At 38.8% G+C, this 27,699-nt stretch overlaps 1 protein-coding gene and 1 long non-coding RNA gene across 5 annotated transcripts in view; one reads left to right on the top strand and one right to left on the bottom strand.

Moving 5' to 3' along the window:
- The first annotated feature begins 1,569 nt into the window (after positions 1–1,569).
- Positions 1,570–27,606, top strand: EQTN (equatorin). Of its 4 annotated transcripts, none has more exons than XM_023242372.2 (9): positions 1,570–1,761; positions 7,317–7,466; positions 14,792–15,091; positions 18,800–18,886; positions 20,850–20,939; positions 22,252–22,302; positions 23,683–23,748; positions 26,508–26,661; positions 27,136–27,606. In XM_023242372.2, the coding sequence occupies exons 1-9, from the start codon at positions 1,746–1,748 to the stop codon at positions 27,413–27,415; spliced, it is 1,194 nt and encodes a 397-aa protein (XP_023098140.2). In that variant the 5' UTR covers positions 1,570–1,745; the 3' UTR covers positions 27,416–27,606. The 4 variants fall into 4 exon arrangements, with proteins under 4 accessions (XP_023098140.2, XP_006939255.4, XP_019671620.3 ...); XM_006939193.4 differs by lacking the exon at positions 1,570–1,761 and adding an exon at positions 3,970–4,053; XM_019816061.3 differs by lacking the exons at positions 1,570–1,761; positions 7,317–7,466 and adding an exon at positions 14,402–14,564.
- LOC123381800 overlaps positions 5,817–27,699 on the bottom strand; it is a 32,030-nt gene continuing 10,147 nt past the window's right edge. The window contains exons 2-3 of the long non-coding RNA XR_006589243.1: positions 20,072–20,258; positions 5,817–5,987 (exon numbers count right to left, since the gene is read on the bottom strand). This is a non-coding gene — a long non-coding RNA (uncharacterized LOC123381800). The remainder of the gene's footprint in view (positions 5,988–20,071; positions 20,259–27,699) is intronic.

Here is a 27,699-nt window from a genome sequence, read left to right as displayed (position 1 = left end):
CACTGAAATATTTGAAGGGGTGCCTGGATGGCTCAGTCGGTTGAGCCTCCAACTTTGGCTCAGGTCATGATCTCGCTTTCCGTGAGTTCAAGCCCTGCATCGGGCTCTGTGCTGACAGCTCAGAGCCTGGAGCCTGCTTCGGATTCTGTGTCTCCCTCTATCTCTGCCCCTCCCCTGCTCATGCTCTGTCTCTCTCTCTGTCAAATATAAATAAACATTAAAAAAAATCTTTTTAAAAGCACTGAAATATTTATAATTTTGTCCTTACTGAATATTTACCAGTCTGTGCTTTAGATCATAAATTTAAAAGTAAAGAAATATGAAATCATAAAAAAACTCAGAAAAAATATTGATTAAAAAAATTTTTTAAGTGTATTTATTTATTTTTGAGAGAGACAGGAGAGCAGGGGAGGGGCAGAAGCAGAGAGAGAGAGAGAGAGAGAGAGCGCTGGGCGGGGGGCGGGGAGGGAATCCCAAGCAGGCTCCATGCTGTCAGTGCAGAGCCCAATGCGGGGCTCTAACTCAGAAACCATGAGGCCATGACCTGAGCCAAAATCAAGAGTCAAACGCAGGGGCGTCTGCATGGCTCAGTCAGTTAAGCCTCTGACTTCGGCTCAGGTCATGATCTCACAGCTTGTGGATTCAAGCTCCACGCTGGGCTCCGTACTGACAGCTCAGAGCCTGGAGCCTGCTTTGGATTCTGTGTGTCCCTCTCTCTCTCTCTGCCCCTCCCCCACTCACACTGTGTCTGTCTCTCAAAAAATAAATAAACATAAAAAAAAAAGTCAAATGCTTAAGCAACTGAGCCACCCAGGTGCCCCCAAAAGGTTGATTTTTTAAACTAATCTTAGAGTTGGCGGGGGGAGTAAACTATTTTAAACGAAAAACAACATGGAACTACTGGCAAAACAAATAAATAGATACAAATTGAGGAGAGGAAGCAAAGGTGGAAGGGGAAGAAAACTAAAGAGGAGCTAGTGGAATGACAAAGAAGAGAGTTATTTTAGGAGACAATAAAAGGGGTGTGGGAAAGATTTTGGATGAAGAGGATTTTAAAGAAATTTTGTAGCATATACTGTATGATGCATTCACTCTTTGTGGCCTGTTCGTTTTTACAAAAGGCACAACCTGGGGCACCTGGCTGGCTCAGTTGGTTAAGCGTCCGACTTCAGCTCAGGTCACCATCTCATGGTTCTTGAGTTCGAGCCCCGCGTCGTGTTCTGTGCTGACAGGTCAGAGCCTGGAGCCTGCTATGTTTGGATTCTGTGTCTCTCTCTCCCTCTCTCTTCCCCTCCCTTGCTTGTGCTACCTCTCTCTGTGTCTCTCTCTGTCTCTCTCTCCAAATTAAGAAAAAATAAACATTTAAAAATAAATAAAGGCACCTCTTGCTTTACAGACTTCTATTAAGACATTATAACTACGGTGTGTTTACTATGTGCCAGGCGCTGTGCCAACTGATTTACATGTGTTACCTCACTGAATTACCATATCGACTCCACGAGGTAGTTACCATAATTTCCCCCATTTTATAGGTGAGAAAACTGGTCTCGAAGAGATTAAGCAACTTGCTCAAGGTCAAACCAATAGTTAGTCAGAGAGTGGAGATGTAAACTCAGATCATCAGACTCAACTCAAAGCCAGGACTCTTAATCACCACACACCTCTCCTGCGGCGGCCCTTTCGGGGCACCTGGGAAGGAGTAGAGCAGCTTGTGAGGAGCTAGATGCCCATTCAGAGCAGCTGGAATGGAACCAGGACAAGGTAAGGACCCACCAGGCTTTCCTGGGTGTCGCTGGTGCAACTACTTTGCAGAATTAATCTGGAGGGGCACTTCTGACGCTGAAGAACAGAATGCGTTCATTTTAGTTAGTAGGCATTTACAAAGTGGATTACGTCAGAGGCAGGAGTATTTGTCATCAGGGCATGGGCGAATAGAACAGAAAGCTACAGAGTATTAATCTACTTGCATCTACACAAGTGAGGTGAGTCAAGGGCCAAGCAGGAGTCTGACGTCTCAGCAGAGGCTGAACTGAGCAAGCGTCTCCCTTAGTTGCCCTGACAAAGGAAACGCTTCTCATTAATATGATATCCTCATATGGAAAAGCACATGCATTCAAAGTAAATGGTGAGTCAGTGCAGAGCAAGAAGGTCAGGGAGGAGGCTGGGAGGGAGCTGGGTAGCAAATAAAAGATCAGACCATAAGGGAAAGAGTCTCACTTATGCACTGAAGAGGTTATGTCTTCAGGGCTTCTTAGGTTCTGAGACCTGTCGCATAGGGTGGTCAGTACAAATAATAAACTTTGCACCTGTGGCTTTGTGTTGCCTCACTTCACCTGCCTGATGCCCTCTCTGCATGAAAGGACAACCCGAGGGACCAGAGTGGGCAGGTCTGTAAGAGTCACGTGCAAGTGGCCACTGCCGGGCTCTCTTTGTTCCATTAGTGGAACAGGAACATGACAGCACAATCCTAGTAGGCCTGTAGCACATTCCCCACGAGTTTTCATGCAGATGGCCTTTTGCCAACATTCCCAACTTAGTCCCCAAACTACTTAGACCTTCAGCTTATAAAATGGGTTGTTACAAGACATTGTACCTATAAAATTCATTAAGGAGCCTCTCACAAATATTTTTTGCAACATTTATTTTTGCACCTCCTATGTGCTAGGGTCTGGGGATCCAGCAGTAAACGAGATACACAGAGTCTCACAGAGCTCATATTCTAGCAAAGAAAGACTTTCAGGAAGCAAATACACAGGCAAAGGTTTCTTTAGGATTGTGACAAGTTCTCTAAGGATAGGCTCAAGGCACTGTAAGAACAGACTAGGCTCAAGGTACCGTAAGAACAGGAAAACCTGACCTGGTCTTGGGTCTGAAAAGGCTTCCCTGGGGGAAGCACATTTAGACTTATACCATCAAGTTTGTCTGGAGTTAGCCAAGCAGGTAGAAGGGAAAGAGACCTCCAGGCAAAGAGGGCAGCATGGAGAAAGACCCTTGGGCAAGAACAGGCTTGGCACATTTGAGGGGCTGAAAGAGCATCTCCGTAGCTATGGCCCCATGAAGGAGGCAGCATGGAGCACGCATGCAGCTGAATAGGGAAGTAGATCACAGAGAAAATAAGCCTGTCCGATTCCAACACCCAGAATAGATGTCCGTCCTCTGAGAAGTAGTTCCTTGTTTCTCTCAACACCGTGGGTCATGTAACGAAAAGATTGTTTTTTTGTATTGCTTGCTATGAAGAATAGCAATTGTATGCCAACCTTGAACATGATCATGGAACTTTACAGTTGCATTTTAAGCTGTTTCCTGCTTAACTGGGTCCCTGTCTTTGCTTTTCTCTTCCCAACCCTCACCCCCATATTTTACTTATGCTCTCCAGTTATATCCTGTGCCTCTTATACACTTCCTAAAATCCTTTCTGGGATAAGATGGGCCAAACAAAGATCACATAAAATCAGTGTAAATGTTATAATGACTTGTTCAGTCAGCCTTGGTCACTGCCCAGGTTCCCAGTTACATTCGAACACGCCCACTTCACATTCCCACTTGGAGGGCAAATCATTTAACTTCAATCTATATCTAGAGGCCTCTAGTTTTCATTAAAAGACTAGTTAGTATCTTTGGTCTTTTGACTGTGTGAATTCCCTTTTAGATGTGAACATGGATAATCACTCCAAGTTGAATGAAAAGATATGAGCTAGGGGCAAAAGGAATTAGAACAGGATTTGGGACGAAGGTGATCACTGAGAAGAAAGTAAGAGAGGATAGTGTTCAGCAATACAGAATATTTCTGAACCCACTAAATCTCAAGGTAACTACATTGTTACTTCCCTCTTCGTCTTCCTGAAAATACCCATCCTTAAATCCTTAGGTTAAACACAGTAGGCATCTGTGCCAGGGTGGGGTGGAGGGAGTCACAATGGCCCAGAGCTCAAGCAAGGTGAAGAGGGCATTGGAGTAAGAGGAGTGGGAACCGAATCAGAGTCAGGAGGGAATCCATGGTGGGAGAGGATGTCCTGGCATGGGCTGTTGGAGCCTGGAATTCTTGGAGAAATGGTTGGTTCTAGGGCTAGGGCAGAGAAAATCCAAAATGACTATGGAATAATGAGCATCAAGAACCTGGAAAATGTTCATATGCTTTAAGGTAGAAATTCCACTTTTAGGAATTTCTAAAGGAAATAATCATAAATGCTGAAAAAATTTTAGTCATAACTATGCTCATTACTTCATTGTTTATAAAAAGGAAAACTGGAAACAACCCAAATTACAAACAATAGGGCAAATGACCCAAAAAAGTTATGAATATTCACTAAGTTGGATGTCTTCTAGATGTTGAGTTTAGGAGAATGAGTTTATTATAATTTATAATGTTAAATTATAAATTCAACATCTAGATCCAGTTTGAGCACAAGCTCTGAGGTCTGGCTCTTCACTGCAGCCTTCTAGAAGCCCTTCTGATATATCTTCTGTATGCCAGCATATATCAGTGCCTTGAGGTGGGGTTGGCCTTCTAGCTGATTCAAGACCTTGACTCCTGCTCTCAAATACCATCTGTCCTTCAGGGTTTACACCATTTAGCCCTCCATCTACCACCCATCCACCATCATCACCTTTTGTCATCCTCCAAACCTGCCCTAATTCACCCATTGGCACCCATTTCCCACTTCCTCTTGTTCCTCTTGTAGGGAACTTCCTTGGCCACATGGGCAGTGCATACAACAGCTTGGTCTCTCAGTTTACGTGACATCCCAATGCCAATGCTCTTTTCCTCTAATCTAATTTAGCAATCTGAAACCATGCCCTTGGACCTCATTACCACACTGCCCTGCTCCAGCTTTGAAATGTTAAACTCCCAGACCCCACTGTAAATCTCTTCTTCCGCTCTTTTCTTAGTAACCTCAATGTTCTGGCCCTTCTGTTCTAATACACCCACCCTGTTTCTCTGGATCATTGGATAGCCGTTAATTAGCAATGTCCTTATGACATAGGTTAACTGGAAGTTTTAAACGTAGCATTTAAACTACGTTTAATTAATTGTAACAATTAATTGTAATTGTTTAATTAGCAACGTAATTAAACAATTTAAGCATGTCCACATTACATGCAATCTTTCCTTGCATCTTCTATTATGCCATGAATGAAAGATCTAATTTTAAATCCAAGTGTTTAACATCAACAAATACTTTCTTTTATGCAGTGGGTGAATTTATTATTCAGATTTAAGTATTCAAATTAATGTTTTAAGGAAGGTTTTGGTGGTTATGTTCATGGATGGCAACAACTGATTTGTGCTTTATGGAACTTACTGGTGTTTAATAGAGTCTGTCAAAGATTAGGGGGCACCTGGGTGGCTCAGCCAGTTAAGTGTCAGACTGTTGATGTCAGCTCAGGTCATAATCTCATGGTTGATTGTGAGATTAAGCCCCACATTGCATCGGGCTCTGCACTGATAGCGTGGAGCCTGCTTGGGATTCTCTTTCTTCCTCCCTACCCCTCCCCTGCTCATGTTCACTCTCTCGCTCAAAATAAATAAACATGTTTTTAAAAGATCAGGATGAGTTGACAGTCTCCAAAAATATATATTGGGTCATTTCTTAATATTTGTGTATCTTCTACTTTATTACCTAGTCTACTTATATTAAGTTTCTGAGTAGGAAACTGATATGTTTTGCCTCTTAAAAAACTGGATATATGAAAATATTACCACCTCTAATCCTTTTAGGCATGAAGAAAAATGATCTGTATAGAAATTTTTGAAGTAAATACATTCAGGAATAAAATTCAACCCAGTAAATGACTCAAATACCTACTTGGTGCAATATTTAATTTACCCATTTTCCAGATGAGCAAATTCAGGGTCAGAAGGAGCTGACTTGTCCAGGATCACACAGGTAGGAAGGGATGGAGCTAAGACCCAAACATATGTCCTCTTACTCTGGGTTCAGTGCTCTTGCAGGAGAAAACACCAAAATAGGAGAGGAGCTTGTAATCTAGACACAGTCAACAAACATGAAAACATTTAGGAACTAGAACATAATCAGAGGTTATGAATTATATCTAATGACATTCTTGGTATTAGAAATGGTTCCTTTTCAGGGCAACCTTTAAAAGTCAATGTACACTCGCGGGGTTTTGTTTTATTTTGTTTTGTCTTGTTTTAGGAAAAGGCTCTATTTTGGGTAATAGAGTATTTACATTTGTGGAAAGGTTAACTACAGCCTAAAATGATGATGACATCCAAAGAGGGGATATTCAGTTTTAGTTTTCCTAACATCTTCCCAAGAACCCAAAGGAGTTTATCTAGTATTAATGTGCTAGGGTTGACGTAACAGGGCACACTGAGCAGCTTTAACACCAAAAATGTGTTGACTACAAGTCCTCAAGTCTCGAAGTCCAAGATCAGAGTGCCGGCAGGACTGATTCCTTCTGAGGGCTGGGAGGAAGAATCTGTTCCACGCCTCTCTCCTAGCTTTGGGTGGTTTGCTGACAATCTTCGGCGTTCCTTGATTTCTACTGCATCACCTAATCTCTGCCTTCTACTTCACATGGCATTCTCCTTGCATGTGTCTGTGTCCAGCTCTCCCTTTATTATGAGCATTCCAGTCATATCGCATTAGGAGCCCACACTCCTTCAGTATGACTTCCTCTTAATGGATCACATAGATGGTGACCCCATCTCCAAGCATGGTCACATTCCAAGGTACTAGGGGGTTAGGACTTCAACATATGAATGCGGGGGAGGAGGCGTGTCTCAACCTGTAACACCTAGTAATATTGTGTAAAAAGAGTACTGATCATGGGACAAAAGACAATTGGAATTTGTTTTTTAACTTAGTTTCACCAAACACATTGTTTTTAAAAAATCTGCCATAGCTGCACTCTGCCAGTTCCACTACCTGTAGAGAGGGTTTGTCACATCAGAAAATAAACATAACCGTCCTGGGAATGCACAAGGATTTAGAAGAGAGAAAGATAGATGACAAAAACACAATTTTGTTTGTGTCATTAGGAAATACTTCGTTGACTTGTGGCAGGTAAGTGATTCCTGAATTCATTTTCAAGCACTTAATGTGCCATGCAGTGTGTCATACTCTGGGCATACCGTAGTCAACCTGTTTCTCCAGCTGGTTCCTTCTCTCTGCCACACCAGCTACAACTGGTAATTCCACTGGACGCCATCTCTCCCCCCACCCCGGGAACCTCTGTCTCCTGAGTTTCATCACGGCTGGGCTCCATCATGCAAAACTGTGATGGTCTACAGCAACCTGGTGCGTGCCGACTTCAGCTGTGTCTCCTTTTCTATGTTTGCACCTTGTTAGATACCAAAGTAAAGAACTGCAGAGGCCTTCGAGCCCTTTATGCACATCTCTTCTCCCCCTCCCATTGCTCAGAAGAATGGGCCAGAGAGCCTAAAGAAAACAGTGCTGTAAACAGGACCAACTTTGATCTTGACCATCTTTTCTTTCAGGGTAAGTCCTCTCTGCTTCCCTTCATCCACTTAGGCAATTACATTCCTAGTCAGGTGCCCCTCTAGTTCGTCAGGTATGCCCAGTAGAGACACCAGGTTGGAATTAATTTGTGAGCCTTCTTTTTGCTGAAAAAACTTTCAAGTCTTTTCAAATTTGTTTAGTTTTTCCTGATGCTTCTGTAATTTTAATTAGGAATATTCTCTAATGCCGAGAGGCTATCTATCAATAATAATTAAAATTGAGAGAGGAGGAGTTAAGTGATCCTTTAATATCACGAAGAACAATATTGTTGATACTGTCCATTTGATTTAGGCTTCTATTTCTTATTATATAAGCTATTATATGAGAAAAATATGGATAATATTATTAATTTTATTAATATAAGTATAACAACATAATTAAGCCCTTTTCTGACTACCTAAATATTAGATTATTTTTTCTTTTTTTTTAAATATATGGAATTTATTGTCAAATTGGCTTCCATACAACACCCAGTGCTCATCCCAAAAGGTGCCCTCCTCAATACCCATCACCCACCCTCCCCTCCCTCCCACCCCCCATCAACCCTCAGTTTGTTCTCAGTTTTTAACAGTCTCTTATGCTTTGGCTCTCTCCCATTCTAACCTCTTTTTTTTTCCTTCCCCTCCCCCATGGGTTTCTGTTAAATTTCTCAGGATCCACATAAGAGTGAAAACATATGGGATCTGTCTTTCTCTGTATGGCTTATTTCACTTAGCATAACACTCTCCAGTTCCATCCACATTGCTACAAAAGGCCATATTTCATTCCTTCTCATTGCCATGTAGTACTCCATTGTGTATATAAACCACAATTTCTTTATCCATTCATCAGTTGATGGACATTTAAGCTCTTTCCATAATTTGGCTGTTGTTGAGAGTGCTGCTATAAACATTGGGGTACAAGTGCCCCTATGCATCAGTACTCCTGTGTCCCTTGGGTAAATTCCTAGCAGTGCTATTGCTGGGTCATAGGGTAGGTCTATTTTTAATTTTTTGAGGAACCTCCACACTGTTTTCCAGAGCGGCTGCACCAATTTGCATTCGCACCAACAGTGCGAATTTCTCCACATCCTCTCCAGCATCTATAGTCTCCTGATTTGTTCATTTTGGCCACTCTGACTGGCGTGAGGTGATATGTGAGTGTGGTTTTGATTTGTATTTCCCTGATGAGGAGCGACGTTGAGCATCTTTTCATGTGCCTGTTGGCCATCTGGATGTCTTCTTTAGAGAAGTGTCTATTCATGTTTTCTGCCCATTTCTTCACTGGGTTATTTGTTTTTCAGGTGTGGAGTTTGGTGAACTCTTTATAGATTTTGGATACTAGCCCTTTGTCTGATATGTCATTTGCAAATATCTTTTCCCATTCCGTTGGTTGCCTTTTAGTTTTGTTGGTTGTTTCCTTTGCTGTGCAGAAGCTTTTTATCTTCATAAGGTCCCAATAGTTCATTTTTGCCTTTAATTCCCTTGCCTTTGGGGATGTGTCAAGTAAGAAATTGCTACAACTGAGGTCAGAGAGGTCTTTTCCTGCTTTCTCCTCTAGGGTTTTGATGGTTTCCTGTCTCACATTCAGGTCCTTTATCCATTTTGAGTTTATTTTTGTGAATGGTGTGAGAAAGTGGTCTAGTTTCAATCTTCTGCATGTTGCTGTCCAGTTCTCCCAGCACCATTTGTTAAAGAGACTGTCTTTTTTCCATTGGATGTTCTTTCCTGCTTTGTCAAAGATTAGTTGGCCATACTTTTGTGGGTCTAGTTCTGGGGTTTCTATTCTATTCCATTGGTCTATGTGTCTGTTTTTGTGCCAATACCATGCTGTCTTGATGATTAAAGCTTTGTATTAGAGACTAAAGTCTGGGATTGTGATGCCTCCTGTTTTGGTCTTCTTCAAAATTACTTTGGCTATTCGGGGCCTTTTGTGGTTCCAGATGAATTTTAGGATTGCTTGTTCTAGTTTCAAGAAGAATGTTGGTGCAATTTTGATTGGGATTGCATTCAATATGTAGATAGCTTTGGGTAGTATTGACATTTTGACAATATTCTTCCAATCCATGAGCACGGAATGTTTTTCCATTTCTTTATATCTTCTTCAATTTCCTTCATAAGCTTTCTATAGTTTTCAGCATACAGATCTTTTACATCTTTGGTTAGATTTATTCCTAGGTATTTTATGCTTCTTGGTGCAATTATGAATGGGATCAGTTTCTTTATTTGTCTTTCTGTTGCTTCATTATTAGTGTATAAGAATGCAACTGATTTCTGTGCATTGATTTTGTATCCTGCAACTTTGCTGAATTCATGTATCACTTCTAGCAGACTTTTGGTGGAGTCTGTCAGGTTTTCCATGTATAATATCATGTCATCTGCAAAAAGTGATGGCTTAACTTCATCTTTGCCAATTTTGATGCCTTTGATTTCCTTTTGTCGTCTGATTGCTGATGCTAGAACTTCCAACACTATGTTAAACAACAGTGGTGAGAGTGGACATCCCTGTCGTGTTCCTGATCTCGGGGAAAAAGCTCTCAGTTTTTCCCCATTGAGGATGATGTTAGCTGTGGGCTTTTCATAAATGGCTTTTATGATCTTTAAGTATGTTCCTTCTATCCCGACTTTCTCGAGGGTTTTTATTAAGAAACGTTGCTGAATTTTGTCAAAGGCCTTTTCTGCATCGATTGACAGGATCATATGGTTCTTATCTTTTCTTTTATTAATGTGATGTATCACGTTGATTGATTTGCGAATGTTGAACCAGCATCCCAGGAATGAATCCCACTTGATCATCCCAGGAATGAATCCCACTTGATCATGGTAAATAATTCTTTTTATATGCTATTGAATTCGATTTGCTAGTATCTTATTGAGAATTTTTGAATCCATATTCATCAGGGATATTGGCCTGTAGTTCTCTTTTTTTACTGGGTCTCTATCTGGTTTAGGAATCAAAGTAATACTGGCTTCCTAGAATGAGTCTGGAAGTTTTCCTTCCCTTTCTATTTCTTGGAATAGCTTGAGAAGGATAGGTATTATCTCTGCTTTAAACGTCTGGTAGAACTCCCCTGGGAAGCCATCTGGTCCTGGACTCTTATTTGTTGGGAGATTTTTGATGACTGATTCCATTTCTTTGCTGGTTATGGGTCTGTTCAAGCTTTCTATTTCCTCCTGATTGAGTTTTGGCAGCGTGTGGGTGTTTAGGAATTTGTCCATTTCTTCCAGGTTGTCCAGTTTGTTGGCATATAATTTTTCATAGTATTCCCTGATAACTGCTTGTATCTCTGAGGGATTGGTTGTAATAATCCCATTTTCATTCATGATTTTATCTATTTAGGTCATCTCCCTTTTCTTTTTGAGAAGCCTGGCTAGAGGTTTATCAATTTTGTTTATTTTTTCAAAAAACCAACTCTTGGTTTCGTTGATCTGCTCTACAGTTTTTTTAGATTCTATATTGTTTATTTCTACTCTGATCTTTATTATTTCTCTTCTTATGCTGGGTTTAGGCTGCCTTTGCTGCTCTGCTTCTATTCCTTTAGGTGTGCTATTAGATTTTGTATTTGGGATTTTTCTTGTTTCTTGAGATAGGCCTGGATTGCAATGTATTTTCCTCAGGACTGCCTTCGCTGCATCCCAAAGCATTTGTATTGTTGTATTTTCATTTTCATTTGCTTCCATATATTTTTTAATTTCTTCTCTAATTGCCTGGTTTACCCACTCATTCTTTATTTAGTAGGGTGTTCTTTAACCTCCATGCTTTTGGAGGTTTGCCAGACTTTTTCCTGTGGTTGATTTCAAGCTTCATCGCATTGTGGTCTGAAAGTATGCATGGTAGGATTTCAATTCTTGCATACTTATGAAGGGCTGTTTTGTGACCCAGTATGTGATCTATCTTGGAGAATGTTCCATATGCACTCAAGTAGAAAGTATATTCTGTTGCTTTGGGATGCAGAGTTCTAAATATATCTGTCAAGTCCATCTGATCCAATGTATCATTCAGGGCCCTTGTTTCTTTACTGACCGTGTGTCTAGATGATCTATCCATTTCTGTAAGTGGAGTGTTAAAGTCCCCTGCAATTACCACAGTCTTATCAATAAGGTTGCTTATGTTTGTGATTAATTGTTTTATATATTTGGGGGTTCCCGTATTCGGCACATAGACATTTATAATTGTTAGCTTTTCCTGATGGATAGACCCTGTTAATTATTATATAACGCCCTTCTTCATCTCTTATTACAGCCTTTAATTTAAAGTCTAGTTTGTCTGATATAAGTATAGCTACTCCAGCTTTCTTTTGACTTCCAGTAGCATGATAAATAGTTCTCCATTCCCTCACTTTCAATCTGAAGGTGTCCTCAGGTCTAAAATGAGTTTCTTGTAGACAGCAAATAGATGTTTTTTTTTTTTTTAATCCATTCTGATACCCTATGTCTTTTGGTTGGAGCACTTAGTGCATTTACATTCAGCGTTATTATTGAAAGATATGGGTTTAGAGTCATTGTGATGTCTGTAGGTTTCATGCTTGTAGCGATGTCTCTGTTATGTTGTCTCACAGGATCCCCCTTAGGATCTCTTGTAGGGCTGGCTTAATGGTGATGAATTCCTTCAGTTTTTGTTTGTTTGGGAAGACCTTTATCTCTCCTTCTATTCTAAATGACAGACTTGCTGGATAAAGGATCCTCGGCTGCATATTTTTTCTGTTCATCACATTGAAGATCTCCTGCCATTCCTTTCTGGCCTGCCAAGTTTCAAAAGAGAGATCAGTCATAAGTCTTATAGGTCTCCCTTTATATGTTAGAGCATGTTTATCTCTAGCTGCTTTCAGGATTTTCTCTTTATCCTTGTATTTTGCCAGTTTCACTATGATATGTCGTGCAGAAGATCGATTCAAGTTACGTCTGAAGGGAGTTCTCTGTGCCTCTTGGATTTCAATGCCTTTTTCCTTCCCCAGATCAGAGAAGTTCTCAGCTATTATTTCTTCAAGTACACCTTCAGCACCTTTCCCTCTCTCTTCCTCCTCTGGAATACCAATTATGCGTAGATTATTTCTCTTTAGTGAATCACTTAGTTCTCTAATTTTCCCCCTCATACTCCTGGATTTTTTTATCTCTCTTTTTCTCAGCTTCTTCTTTTTCCATAATTTTATCTTCTAGTTCACCTATTCTCTCCTCTGCCTCTTCAATCCTAGCCATGGTTGTCTCCATTTTATTTTGCAGGTCATTAATAGCATTTTTTAGCTCTTCCTGGCTATTCCTTAGTCCCTTGATCTCTGTAGCAATAAGATTCTCTGCTGTCCTTTATACTGTTTTCAAGCCCAGCGATTAATTTTATGACTATTATTCTAAATTCACTTTCTGTTATATTCTTTAAATCATTTTTGATCAGTTCATTAGCTGTTGTTATTTCCTGGACGTTTTTTTGAGGGGAATTCTTCCGTTTCGTCATTTTGGATAGTCCCTGGAGTGGTGCAGGACTGCGGGGCACTTCCCCTGTGCTGTCTTGAATAACTTGCGTTGGTGGGCGGGACTGCAGTCAGACCTGATATCTGCCCCCAGCCCACCACTGGGGCCACAGTCAGACTGGTGTGTGCCTTCTCTTCCCCTCTCCTAGGGGTGGGGTTCACTGTGGGGTGGCGTGGCTCATCTGGGCTACTTGCACACTGCCAGGCTTGTGGTGCTGGAGATCTGGCGTATTAGCTAGGGTGGATCGGCAAGGTGCACAGGGGCGGGAGGGGCAGGCTCAGCTCACTTATCCTTCAGAGGTCCGATTCAGGAGGTCCCTGTGGCACCGGGAGGGAGTCAGACCTGCCGCTGGAGGGATGGATCCGCAGAAGCACAGCTTTGGGGGGTTGCGTGGTGCAAGCAAGTTCCCTGGCAGGAACTGGTTCCCTTTGGGATTTTGGCTGGGGGATGGGCGAAGGAGATGGCGCTGGTGAGCGCCTTTGTTCCCCAACAAACTGAGCTCTGTCATCCGGGGGCTCAGCAACTCTCCCTCCCTTTGTCCTCTAGCCTTCCCGCTTTCCGAGCAGAGCTGTTAACTTATGACCTCCCAGATGCTAAGTCGCGCTTGCTGTCGGAACACACTCCATCCGGCCCCTCCGCTTTTGCAAGCCAGACTCAGGGGCTCTGCTTGGCCGGCGGGCCGCCCCTCTGCCCCGGCTCCCTCCCGCCAGTCCATGGAGTGCGCACCGCCTCTCTGCCCTTCCTACCACCCTCTTCCGAGGGCCTCTCGTCTGCGCTTGGCTATGGAGACTCAGTTCGGCTAGTCTTCTGGCGGTTTTCTGGGTTATTTAGGCAGGTGTAGGTGGAATCTAAGTGATTAGCAGGACGCGCGTTGAGCCCAGCGTCCTCCTACGCCGCCATCTTCCCCAGGTCCTAGATTATTTTTTCAATCAGTATGTGAGGTAAAGGTGGGTTTCATTGATAAAAATGTTTTAAGGAAAACAAATATTTTATATTTCATGAAGGATACAGGTTTTATATATATATATATATATATATATATATATATATATATATATATGATGAGTTTCAAAACACTTTTCCTAAAGAGTTATAGTTAAGGTAGTCCATGAACCAGAACTGGCAGGGCATATGGCTTGAATCTTGGTATCTCTAATTGGTTTTTAACAGATACTTTGCTGCAGCTATCCAAAAGAACACATAATATTGTAATGCTCTGAAAACCAAAGCATGTTCTCATTTTGTTAGCAACAATATTCATGGTTCTTTAAAATCCAGGGACTAACAATTCACATTATTTCATGAAAATATATTTCTTAATTTTCAAAGAAAGTCTGATAATGGTTTCTTTTTAAAAAACTAGAAACCACCAGAGTACCAAAGATAAAATAGATGTCAGATTGAGTCACAAAGCTTTTGCAAACTCCTACCCGACATTCTGACCTCCACTTGGCAGTGACATCATAATGACCTAGCTAGTTGTCAGATCTGCTGGGCAACAGAAAGGAAACCCTGAGGAGACACAGTAGATAACTGGATAAATCATATCATTTCCCAATGAATTTTATATTGTATATTTTTGTATCTGGGGTTTTTTCCTCACAGCTCCCCAATATGACTTCCCATAATGATGGTGAGAGTAAGTATTTAAAGATTTTACAGAAATAGCAGATAAGATGACCCATTACCCTAGAAAATTGATATGTGACAGTTTTCTAGAGGTCGATGTAAAGTTTATCATTGGAAGTATGGCATAATGTACATTCTAAATCTCGGCCTCAAATCCTTTGTGAAAAAATGTAGCTGAAAAGGGGAAAGTAGTAAAAGAACTCAACATATTTCTGATCATGCTTTTTACAGAGTCTGGGGACATGATGTTATCGGAAATGATGCTACCTGAAAAACAAGGTAAACAGGCACTAGAAAATAAGGAACCACCGGAAAATAAGGAACCGCTGGAAAACAAGGAACTGATGGAAAATAAGGAACCGCTGGAAAACAAGGAACCACCAGAAAATAAGGAACCGCTAGAAAATAAGGAACCTCCAGAATATAAACCACCGGAAAATAAGGACCCACCAGAAAATAAGCCACCGGAAAATAAGGTGGATACTCCTGCTAATGAGAAGAATGGCAATTATTATAAAGATATAAAACAATGTAAGTCTTTAAAGTTTATAGCAATACATATGCAAAAGCTAGTTATTCTGGTTTGATTTATTTTAACTCTTTTTAAAACTCTATCATTTTATTTCCTACATCTTAAATTCCTATTTACCTTCTAAATGTTTCCATGTGTAAAATGAAATTTTTATTTTCTATCACTTTGTTTTCATGAGACACTATGAAGTTTAACAAGATTCTTTCAATAATGGTCTGTAATTAACAGAGGGCACGTGGCATTCTGGTGATTTGCAATTGATCTAATCGTATGGTTTTTTGTTAACCAAACTTTCTTTGGAGGTGTGTATCCATTTTCTAGGGCTGCTAAAACAAAGTACCACAGACTGGGTAGCTCAGAGCAACAGAAATTTATTCTCTCACAGTTCTGGAAGCGAGAAATCCAAAACCAAAGTTTTGGTCATGCTATACTCTCCCCAAAGCCTCTAGGGAAGGATCGTTCCTTGCCTCTTCCAGCTTCTGGTAGCCCCAGGCATTCCTCAGCTTGTCACGAATTCCCATCTCTGCCTCCATCTTCACATGGCACTCTTGCTCTGTCTCTCTGTCCATTTCCATCTTCTTGTAAGGACACCATATCAGATGAGGATCCCAACCTACTCCAGGGTGACTCCATCTTTTTTTCCCTGCCCTACCCTACCCTACCCCACCTTACCCTGCCCAGCCCTGTCCAAGACGGCCAGACTAAGAAGCTGACTTCATCTTGATTAATTTTATCTTCAACAACCCTATTTTGAATTAGGTTTCATTCTGAGGTACTGGGGGTTCAGACTTTTGGAGGGGGGGCAAAATTCAATTCATGTCAAGATGACTTTAAGATGTTTGGAAGGTCCATCAAACTTCAGTTTATTCATCATTACTCATATGGGCTTTCTTTCCATCTCCTTGTAAGGTCCACCATTCTAAAAAGTGAAAAGTTCCTAAGAAACTCTTGTTAAGAATAAAAACAGGGGTGCCTGGGTGGCTCAGTCGATTAACCGTCCAACTCTTGCTCTCAGCTCAGATCATGATCTTGAGCTTTGTGGGTTCGAGCCCCATGTGGGGCTCTGTGCTAACAGCATGGAGCCTGCTTGGGATTCTCTCTCTCTCTCTGTCCCTCCCCTGCTCCCTCTCAAAATAAATAAACTTTTTAAAAATGAAAAATAAAAAAATTAAGATTAAATCTAATTATCTTGGAATTCTTATTAACATTAATCAAATTAAAAATAGAAATACAATCAAGATATAGACATATATATACATGTACAAATATATACACTCAAGTACTTTGATAACAATAATGCGTGAGTTGTATTTCTGTTTTCTCTTTGATGAATCAATATCTGTCTTTTGTAGGTGCAAAAAACACCTGATGCTCAGAGAGGTCAATTGCCAGGTTTCATAGCTACCAAAAGCAGAGTCAGGAGGAGTGGGATCTAATCTGTCCAGGATCAGACCGCCACTATGGTGTGCACATGGTTCAACCATTCCCCTTTCAGGATGTACCTCTGGAATTAACCAGAGGGTATAAATCAAGAGCCTGATGATAACTTTGATTAAAGAAAAAAATCATTCTTACACACACAAATACATACAAAACATAAATGAAATCTTACCAAAAATGTGTCAAGATTTACTTTTCTCATTTAACACCTTGAGCTGGTTTCACATCTATCCACTAGGTGGATACCTAGTACTCCAGAAAATGATGTCCCATAATTGAGCCACTATCTTTTTTAAAGAATTAGATTATGTGCAGTTTTTCCCTTGGACATTCTTCTCATATATGCTTAAGTGTATCTCCCTTTAGATAGATACCGAGTACTGGACATTGCTGAATAAAAAAAATGAATCTTTAAAAATATTGATAGATACCACCAAATTGCCCTCCAAAAAGCATCTACCAATTTATTTATTTATTTATTTGTTAATGTTTTATTTTTATTTTTCACAGAGAGAGAGAAAGAGAGAGAGTGAACAGGGGAGGAGCAGACAGATAGGGAGACACAGAATCCAAAGCAGGCTCCAGGCTCTGAGCTGTCAGCAGAGAGCCCGAGGCGGGGCTTGAACTCACAAACCGTGAGATCATGACATGAGCTGAAGTTGGACGCTTAACCGACTGAGCCACCCAGACACTACCAAAAAGCATCTACCAATTTATAGCCTCCAAGAATGCTCCACAATCTTACCTACAATGAAAATTGTTAACCATATTTTGTGAATATAAATGAGAATTTTCCATGACTATTTTCATTTGCATTCTGATTACTTATGAAGTTGAGCATTTTTCTCTGTATTTTTGGGATATTTTTATTCCTACTTCTATGATTTGCCTATTCATATCCATGGCCCATTTTTCTATCAGGTTGTATTGTCATGTATTTGTAGGGGCTCTTTTATGTTTAGCAAATTGTTTTTGCTATAGTAATAGTTAACAGGTATTTTCCCCCCAGGCTATTGCTTATCTTTAAAACCTGTTTAGGTATCTTAATCACAGAGAAAAATTTTAATTTTATGAAATCAATGTTGATTATTTTTTTAAAAAATTTGTATTTTGGTTAGATAGGTCTTATTCAATCCAAGATAAATTATTTTCCTATTTTTTCAAATGATTTCATATTTTTGTCTTTAACTTTTAGTTCTTAAATCAGTTATCTTTGTATATGGCATAAAATAGGCATGAAACTTTGTGTTTTTCAAGGAGGATTGCCTAATATTGAACACCAATTCCCTACTTATGTGAAACCCATTTAATATATACTCTCATTTGAACTTGGGTCAGTTGCTACCTTTTTTATTGTTTCTTTGATCTGTCTTTCCCTGTAAAAATACCACTGTGTCTTAGTTTCTATACTTTCATAACTTACAACATACATGTTGGGCTTTTGCTTCCTTTTGCTACATTTTTCCATAGATCTAGCTCAAAAATTCCTCAAAAATCATGATACATTAATGGGACTGTGTGTGTGTGTGTGTGTGTGTGTGTGTGTGTGTGTGCATGTGTGTGTATGTGTAAGCATGAGTGTAAGCCTGAGTGGTATGACGAATGAATAGATGTGTATGTACTAAACACACATATGTATTCACGTACATATAAGATTTTCTGTCATTTCATGAGATTTTGGAAAAAAGAGACATGTATATATATTCATATGTCAATGATTCAGTCAGCCATCTTGATCCAATCTACTCTTACTCTGGGTGGATATATCCATTGGTTTTGAATTATAACCAACCCCACTGACAACTTTTAAGAGCAAGATTCTTTATGTACATATGTAAATGTGAACATGTATGGGAGACTGTGATTGTTATTGTTATTGAAATATATGCTGTTTAAGCTATTCTATAATCTAACAGAAGGTTCAGGGGCAAACGAATGCTTCTTACTTGGCTTTTGATTATATCAATACAGTGATAATAATATACACCTACAAATCTACTTTAGCACTTGTTATAATTTCCTCAATAATTTCTCTTGGAATGTTATTTAATATCAGGATACCAATTTGGCTTTTTCCCCTATGAATTTTATTTTTAAACCATGCCCCATTTCCACAATTTGTAGATGAAGAATATCTCAAATACTTTATTATTCTTTTCTTGGAATTAGTACCTTTGTTTTAAGAAAAAAAATCAGATGAAGAAAAATTTAAAGGAACAAGAAGTAACTTAGCTAGTTGCTGAAAATATTTGATCTTGTGTTTTTAGATGTGTTCACAACGCAAAATGTAAATGGCAGCCAGTCTGAAATATCTGTGAGAGCAACAACCGATTTGCAATTTGCTCTAAGAAACTGTAAGTACTGAAAGTAGTGAAAACCACCACTGCAAATAGGAAGAGCCCTTAAAGCAAGATTTCAAAATAGCTCTAGAGAGTATCAAGTAGGAAAAAGGTCTTAGTGGAGCTAGTGTCAGAGAATCCTACCTCCAAAATAAGGAGACTCCATACCCCTTGCACTAATAGTTAGAAGTCAAGGAGGTTCTTGCATTTCTTAGCCTCATGTTTTTAGTTTTCATGGAAAGATAAGTGACTAAATGTATAGCTCTATAAAACAGTATGTCGTTCTTAAGCCCACATTTTTACTCCTTTCTACTTATACCTCCAACTTCAAATGTTCTTATTTCTTTTTTGTGTCTTTCCACCAAGCATAATGAATTTGCTAAATAAAGTTGTTGCCAGCATGTGAGTTTGGAGGCCATTAACAGTCTCCAAAGTACATATACATATCTATATGTATATGTTTAAAGATATACATATCTTTCACCATGAAGTGTTGGCAGCTCAAATCTATAAAACCCCCAAGCATAAAACAGAAGACAAGGAAAAGAGGATAAAATTAAATAGAGAAGAGAGAACGTGTCTGGCTCTGGCAACTTTAATATTGGGAAAAGCCAGACTCAGTAATACCTAATTGTTAATAAAAGCTATTTGATAATAATGGAATATTTTGAACAATTCCAAACCTTGGGAAATAAATTAGGGACATTTCAAGGGCATGTGTTAATTAAACACATGGGCACAATTAAACACAAGGGCATGTGTTAATTAAACAAATCACTCACTTTTGTTTGTATACACCAAACATCATCTTAAGTTGTTTGGGACAAGAGACAGAAAGGCAGGTCTTAGACCAAGTAGCTCAAATTCCTTAAGAGATGGATTTTTGAGGACCATAGGACCCATGAAAGAAATTGCAAAACCTAATTGCTATTCCTACAATTCAGGTCTCCAGAGTATTGTCAAAGAAAGTTGGATAGGGATAAGAAATTGTTGCCATTTAAAATGGGGATCTGACAGAAGGAGATATGCTAACATGGTAGGGACATTCTAGAGGAGCAAGCCCCTCAAGGAGTTGGAACTCTGCAGAAAATTTTTGACTAACAATTGGAACTAGAACTGTGAGGGCAAGGGGGCAATCCACATGATTTTTTGCCAAAATAGAGTATGAGGGTTCTATAGCAGACTTCGGGGATTACTTACCAATTTTGTTGGAGTCCTGCCTGAATCATGTCAAGTCTGGAAACAGATTCTCTTTTCCATAGCTTTCTTGCCAACAAGGTACCTGTCATGGTGCTGTTGGTAGCCTCAGTCCGAATTAACTCTGTCTCTATGTAGAACTTTTTCTATAGCGAGATTGCCTGTACTTCGTGTGGAACTTCATTAGCACCTGCATTAAACAAAATTGACTGAAATGGCCACCATGGGGGGTGGGGAGGGGTGGAAAACGTCTCGGGTCACAATTGTTGCCAAATACACTCTTACTGACATTCCTCCAGAAGAGGGGCACATTATAGACTGAAATACATAGTAAATCAGTCCTGAAAACCCTTGATTTTGTTTTGAATAGTAAAGGGAACGCTTCCCATTTACAAGGATACTGATGTACCTTCCTCTTCCACGTCCTGACACTGACCAGCAACCAAGCTGTTCTGGGCTGATAGTATCACTTCAAGTTCTGCTCAGAATACCATCTGGTATTTACCTCTTTTACCTCTAAAAGAAGCTTCTGGCCCCACAGTACCAGCTTTTCCTCTTTCCCACAAATTATAGGCGTATTAATCCCCTCTCGGGCAACCCATTTTCCCAAAACTTTATTCTTCAATGCCTTCGTCTTTCCCCTCCTTTACGATATCTCAGGAAAAATGTCAACATCTTTCTCTTTTTCTTCTATGTTCCATTTTTTAGCTTAAAAAATATGCCTAATCACAGACGTTGTCAATATTTGTATGTGCTTATAATTTATTATCCCTTTTCCTAGATAAACTCCTCAATGAAACAACTACATCATTTCCTGGGAAAGCCACCAGTGAAGAACATGCTACTGAACCCCCTCAAAAACAATATCGAAGTATTAAAGTTTCTACACATTAGTCATACCTGGAGCATATCATTATATGATTTAATTTAAGTCTCATTACTCTGGATGTCTCATAAAGTAATAGCGTGCTATAAAGAACTTACACAGCTGCAATTTAAAGTCACTTGAAAATCTTTGAAACAATGGAAGTCTGAGTCCATTTTTAGATTTACCTGATGAAGGGAGAGGGTGTGAGCTCTTTTTAAAATAAAATCTATTTTAACAAAATGTATTACACTTATATTTATATTCAACATATAAATATATTTAATACATTTTAATATTATTTTAAAAATAATAATGTACAAGTGTCTATCTGCTTGAGGAATAAATTTATTTCTAATTAGAGTCAATTATTAGTGTTTCCCAAAATTATTGGTGGGGGGTGGTTGGTAGTGAGAGGTTTCAAAATCAAAATCATCATTTATCTCTCCTGCTGATAATATTGTTCCTTATGAAATATTTGTGAAAACATAACCCCCAGGATGGCTCTCCTCTAAGGTCTTGAACAAGTGGTCTAATTGAAGACAATGGACCTGTCGTTACATGAAACCCTATTTTCTCCAGTTCATGCAATCCAAGTATGTTTCTCACATGACTGTTGTGAATTAGTTTGCATCTCTAACACTACTAAAACAAACAACTTAGTCATCTTTTTTATATATTTAGAACTAGAAAATCATCCTAGTGATATCCTTTCTTAAATATCTTTAGTAATTTACTACTAGGTTTGGGATCATGTTCTAATTACTAAACCAGGCGTTTAAATCTGAAACAATCTAACCCCTGGGAAAGGTTCAAGTTTCTTCTGTGGTCCCATTTCCCACCCACATTCTTCACTTCAGACTACCTGAGGCTCTTAGAACTCACCAAATCTGCTCACGGCTCTGACTTTGTTCACAGTGAAATAACCTCACTCTTCCCTTGTTTGCCTAGCAAACAATTTCTAGTCCTCTAAGACTACATTGGAGCATCGTCTCCCTTTCGAAGAGTTTCCGGCCTTTGCAGCTGGTTTCTATGTGCACACCACTTGTGTGTTTCTATTGAAGCCCCCGTTATCCTGCAACATAACGAATAGTGATTTTTGTCTGTCTCCCAAACTGAGGGTGTGTTCCTTCAGCATAAGGTCCATGTCTTGTCACTTTTGTAACTTTAGTGCTGACCACAGGGTCTGGAACATGGTAGGAGCTCAAAGTATAACTGTTACATGACCAACAGAAAAGTGAATAAATGTTCTATCCTAAATTTACTAAAGCGAACTCACCTTACCTAGTTATCCTGTTCTATTTTGTTTTTTAAACAGGACGAACCAACCGTCCAAATGAGCCTGCATTTTGGACAATGTTAGCTAAAGGTAAACTGATAGTCGTTAGGTAGCTGAGAAACTGTTTTGGTTTTCTAAAGTCTTATGCAAGAAAACCAAGACCAGTGTAATTTTGTTCTAATGAGTCAGTTCTAATATTAAGGATTAATATTAGAATTAATTAAGAATTAATAAGTCAACATTTTGCTGCCATTATCATACATAATAGCAAATGCAAATCAAAACCACAAAGTTGACCGTGTCCTGCATTTTCTGATTCCCTCTCCTAATTGTTTATTCTCCTATAAATATTGCAGCCTTGTCATTCAATTTATTTATGATTAAAAATTTTAAGTAAGGCTCTTGCTCAATATAGTCCCTCTCTGTGTTTGAAGCAATTTGCCCATAAGCACATGGAAATGTGTGAATAAATGCAAAGCATATATCAAAATATATGCAAGCATCTGTCAAAATGCATATGTAATATGTATTGCATATGTCAAAAGCATATAGGCATACATGAATAAATGTAATGTGCATTGATATATATGCATGTATAAATGTATATATCATATGTAGATGCACACATGAGTAAATTTAATTCATGTGGCATACACATATATTGTATGTGACATGAAATATATACATACACATATGGCATACACATGTATGCATACACATATGCCATACACATATATTGTAGACATGAAATATATACATACACAGTTGATCCTCATTATTTGCAGATTTTGTATTTGTGAATTTACCTACATCTAAAGAGTATTTGTAACCCCCCAAATTACTTTCGTGGTCGCTTGTGGACATGCCCAGAGCAGCAAAAATTTTAATTGCCTGACACTCCATGTTCCCAACTGAGGTAAAACAAGGAAGGCAACGCTCTGCCTTCCCTTTTTTAGCTTTTACACTGTAATTAAGTGTCCTTTTGGTGGTTTACTTAGTGCTGTGTGTTTTGCATGTTTGTGCATTTTGTTGGTGGTTTTGCTAATTAAAATGGCCCCTAAGTGTAGTATTAAGATACTGGTTAGTATTCCTAAGCACAAGAAGGCTGTGATATACCTTATGGAGAAAATATGTGTCAGATAACAGGCATATTTATGATGCTGTTAATCATGAATTCACTGTTAATGAATCAACAATATATATTAAATAAAATATCATTAAACAGAAGCACAGAGAAAACAAGGTTATGTATTGGTTGGTTGATGAAAATGTGACCAGAGGTTCACAGCAACCTAACCTTGTATTTCCCCTAGGGGCAGCAGTTTAGTATTCACTAATTCAGTGTTCACATGACTTTATGGAACATAAGTGTCATGAATAATGAGAATAAATTCTACATATTAAACTCACGCACAGTAATTTTAGGAAGTTAATTTTGTTTACCTTAACGCCAATTTATTGTTTTAACAGCTTTAAATGCAACACCAACAGCTGAGGAGCTTGAGGAAAAAGATCAATTATTTCACCCAATTCCATGTAAGCACAAAACACTTCAATTAAATGGATGCATCAATGCCAGCACACATTGTAGTGTGTGACTTCACTGTGTGGCAATAGTGTTTTCCCCAGTAATGTGAAGTGTATGTGAAAGGGTAGCACGGTGGCTAACACTATATCAGAGAGGACAGTTGCTGTTTTAGAGAAGCAGTTGTCCCTAAGCATTATTCTCCAGGTACCATGTTGGAGAGGGCTATTTTTATTTTCCCATTTTATAACTTCTATTCCTAAAACAGATAAACCAAATGGGGGAGTAGGCAAGTGAATCATATATAGAACACAGTTTTTTTTTTTTAATTGATAGACTCTAAGTTCAGAGCAGTTTGGGGCTTACAGAAAAAAAAAATGAGCAGAAAGTACAGATTTCTCCTATATTTCCTCTACTCAGTTTTTCCTATCATTATCAACTTGCATTGGTTTAGTACGTTTTATAATTTACAAGCCAATGTTGATACATTACTATTAGCTGAAGTCCATAGTTTACATTAGGGTCCACACTTTGTGTTGTACAGTTCTGTGGGTTTTGACAGATGCATGATGTCATGTGTCCACCATTACAATCATACAGAGTAGTTACACTGCCCTAAAAATCCCCTGTGCTGCACCAATCCATCCCCTCTGTCACTAATCCCCGGCTACCAACTGCTCTTTTCACCATCTCCATATTTTTGCCTTTTCCAGAATGTTCTATAGTTGGTAACTATAGTATATTGACTTTCACAACGCTTTTTGCACTTGTTAATATGCATTTAAAATTCCTCATGTATTTTTGTGGCTTGATGGTTCATTTCTTTTTATCACTATTTAACATTTCATTGTCCACACAATTGGACAATGTACAATAAATTGTACCAATATATTTATCCTTTCACCTACTAAAGGACATCTTGATTACTTCCAATTTTTGGCAATAATGAATAAAGCTGCTATAAACATTCATATGTAGGTCTTTGTGTGGACATAAGTTTTCAGCTCATTTGAGTCAATACCAACAACCGTGATTGCTGAATTGTCTGGTAAAACTGTTTAGCTTTGTAGGAAATTACCAAACTGAATTCCAAAGTGGCTATACTGTTTTGTATTCCCACCAGCAAGGAATGAGAAAATTCCTGCTGCTGAATGCAGTCTTGTAGTTTTCATTAATGGATTAGTCGTATTTATATGAGTAAAAGAACTGATTTCAATAGAAAATGTCACAATAAGGCAATACATTAATTTACCCCCAAAACCTCTGTCCTACAAATAAACTACTGGGAAAAAATTGCACCTGGTAATACATCTAAGTCCTGACAACTCTCTTCTGCATTGGATTATTTGTAATAAATACAGCCATTCGCCTTGCAGTGTTTAAAGAGAATGAAGAGAATTCTTTGTTTAGAAAAATTGTATATAGAAATGACAAAGGCTGCATTACCTTAGAAATACTTTGTCTTTCCAACTAATTAGATTGGGCACGATTTATTTTCTGTCATGTATTTAGTACCTATTACATGCCAGGTGCTTTACATACATTATGTCAGTTTTCACAGCAACTCCATGAAGTTGGTATTATCGCCATTTCACAGACAAGAGAACTGAGGCTGAGAGAGAAAACCTGTCCATACTTGTAATTAGCTTTGTCATAATGTCCAGTGGTTGAGAATTCCAAACCCTTCTCTAGTTTTGACCATCACCTCAAAAAACAAAATGTACTACAAGTACACCTCTTTATAAAAAACCTTTTAAGGAGTAGCAAAGCAATTCAGGAGCACAGCCCATTTCAACATCATTTGTTTGATTATTCCCAAAGTAATCTGCCTTGAAGTCAAGATAATCAATGATAGTTGTACATTTCACTCTACTTGGTCTAAGATCGTACTCTGACAATTAACAGAATGAGAGAATACAGACGTGGGAGCTTGTCACTGCTTATCCAAAACATCATTACCTAACAAATAATGAAAACCTTTGTAAGTTTTGGGTGGGAGAAAGCTGGGAGAAGAGAGAAATAACAACATGGTCATTTAAAGTCGCATTAAATAAATGGCTATTAAGTGAGGCATAAATTCGGGAAAATATAAAATTTGGCAGTAAAGTTATATTTTCATCAATAGATTTGATATCTTTGATAGCTCTGGGTCTGGACATGATTTTTATCACATAACTTATTTTAGAAAGCAGTAGGTTTTCATTTCTTTTTTTAACATCATATACATTAGGTTTGATCTCAGTAATAAAATGGCAAATTCATTTCTTAAACCTCAGTACACCATCCTTTTGGCATCAGAGAAAAATCAATGCAGTTCCCAACAGTAAAATTCTTTCTCTGCTGAAGGACTAACCCCTGTTGTGTGAGTCCATCATATTTTCAATAGTCATCTTTCCAGTGGTTTTTATTAGTCAGGGAGGAAGATTCCTATATACACATTTTAGCACCTGGTAATGTGGGTTTGAAACCAGATTTTGCCACTTAATAGCTAGGTGCCATGGGCAAATTCATAAACTTCTGTGATCCTGTAAAATGGAGCTAAGAACAGCTCTTCCAGGACTCTAGTGAAGGTTTAAAAAAAAGTGAAGGGCACTTAGCCATAGGATGGAGCCTACAGTCTTCTCTGCATGGTATATGAGTAGTGGGCGTGAGTAGTGACTACTCTGGATGGCGAACGCTTTTCTGCAGTTGCTCTGCTATCCTTACTTCTCCAGGAAACATGCTGGACTCGGTTACTCTTTCCCATTGCCTTTTCTTTCTTTCTTCTCAGACTCTGATTTGAATGCCATAAATGAAGATAACATGACACAGCTACAGGAAATCAAGTTAAAATTAATGCTGGGCATCTCCCTGATGACCCTCTTCCTTTTTGTCATCATCTTGGCCATCAGCAGTGCCTTGCTGTACAAGGTGAAGACAATGAGGTAAGTCTGCAGACCTCTGGAGTCTTTGTAACAGGTGTGATATGAAGCTCACACCCTCCTTTCTTTAGTAGGCTGTTAGGAAATGCAGCTCCCAAATTTATCTGTAAGATACGAGGTTAGGCTCCATTTCCTCTATTCAGAAAGGAGCATGGGGCTGTCTCTCAGGGAGAATTTTTCCCTAGTATTTTAGTCATCTAGAGATAAAAATAACACTAGTCAATTGAAAAGGGTATAGAGAATTTAGATATGCATTCTTTTTTCTAGCTTGGGAACAAAAGAACTATGACCTCTGTTCTCAACAGCACATCTACTTAGGGTCTAACATTTTTTATTTATTTATATGGCATTATACCAAGTAATTGGACAGAATTCCAATTCCATATTGTTTCAATTTTTGTGATGCCTTTCTGAATTGAGTTGAGCTGCAAATGTATGTAATTAGGAATAATTCTTGATACCTGTTTTCTTTTTCAGTTATAAAAGTCCAGTTCTAACCGAATACTCCGTCAACCCAGAGCTGGCAACTCTGTCTTACTTCCACCCGTCAGAAGGTGTATCAGACACATCTTTTTCTAAGAGTGCTGACAGCAGCACATTTTGGGGTACTACATCTTCGGAATTGAAAAAAGAAGACACATTGTCAAAATCTAGAACAACGGACATGATTTCCACAGCCTCAGATGATACAGGCATGAATGATGAGTCAGATTTAATTCAGAGTGAGGAACCAAGTGAAGAAACTCCCACAGATTGAATGGACATTAAGTTTGAGTCAGAAAGCAATTTCTTTGGGACTCTCATTAAGGTCATGACTTGGAAACTCTGCTGAGGAATTTAAATTTTCTGATGTCTGAAAAGGAGGACGTATTCAATAAAATTATCTCAGCCATAAAAGTTTTATAATGGAAAAAATACAAGAAAATAAATTAAGGTGTGGAAAACTCATCTGGTAAAAATAATCCTGGACAGTGACTTATGAAAGGTATTCACTTTAGGCTGATTCTCTTTAAAATGAAGACATTTAGATATTTATCTTAT

The sequence above is a fragment of the Felis catus genome, chromosome D4 (genome assembly GCF_018350175.1).
Source record: "Felis catus isolate Fca126 chromosome D4, F.catus_Fca126_mat1.0, whole genome shotgun sequence".
Classification (NCBI taxonomy): Eukaryota; Metazoa; Chordata; class Mammalia; order Carnivora; family Felidae; genus Felis; species Felis catus.
Note: the sequence above shows the minus strand (reverse complement) of the source record. Positions and strands in the feature narration are given on the sequence as shown.

Bases quoted from the DNA above. Each gene is read 5' to 3' on its own strand.
- EQTN (XM_006939193.4), top strand. From the start codon at position 3,996: ATGGTGGGAGAGGATGTCCTGGCATGGGCTGTTGGAGCCTGGAATTCT. The intron at 4,054-7,316 runs GTTGGTTCTAGG...GCACCTTGTTAG, and splicing joins CTGGAATTCTTGGAGAAATG to ATACCAAAGTAAAGAACTGC. The intron at 7,467-14,791 runs GTAAGTCCTCTC...TGCTTTTTACAG, and splicing joins TGACCATCTTTTCTTTCAGG to AGTCTGGGGACATGATGTTA.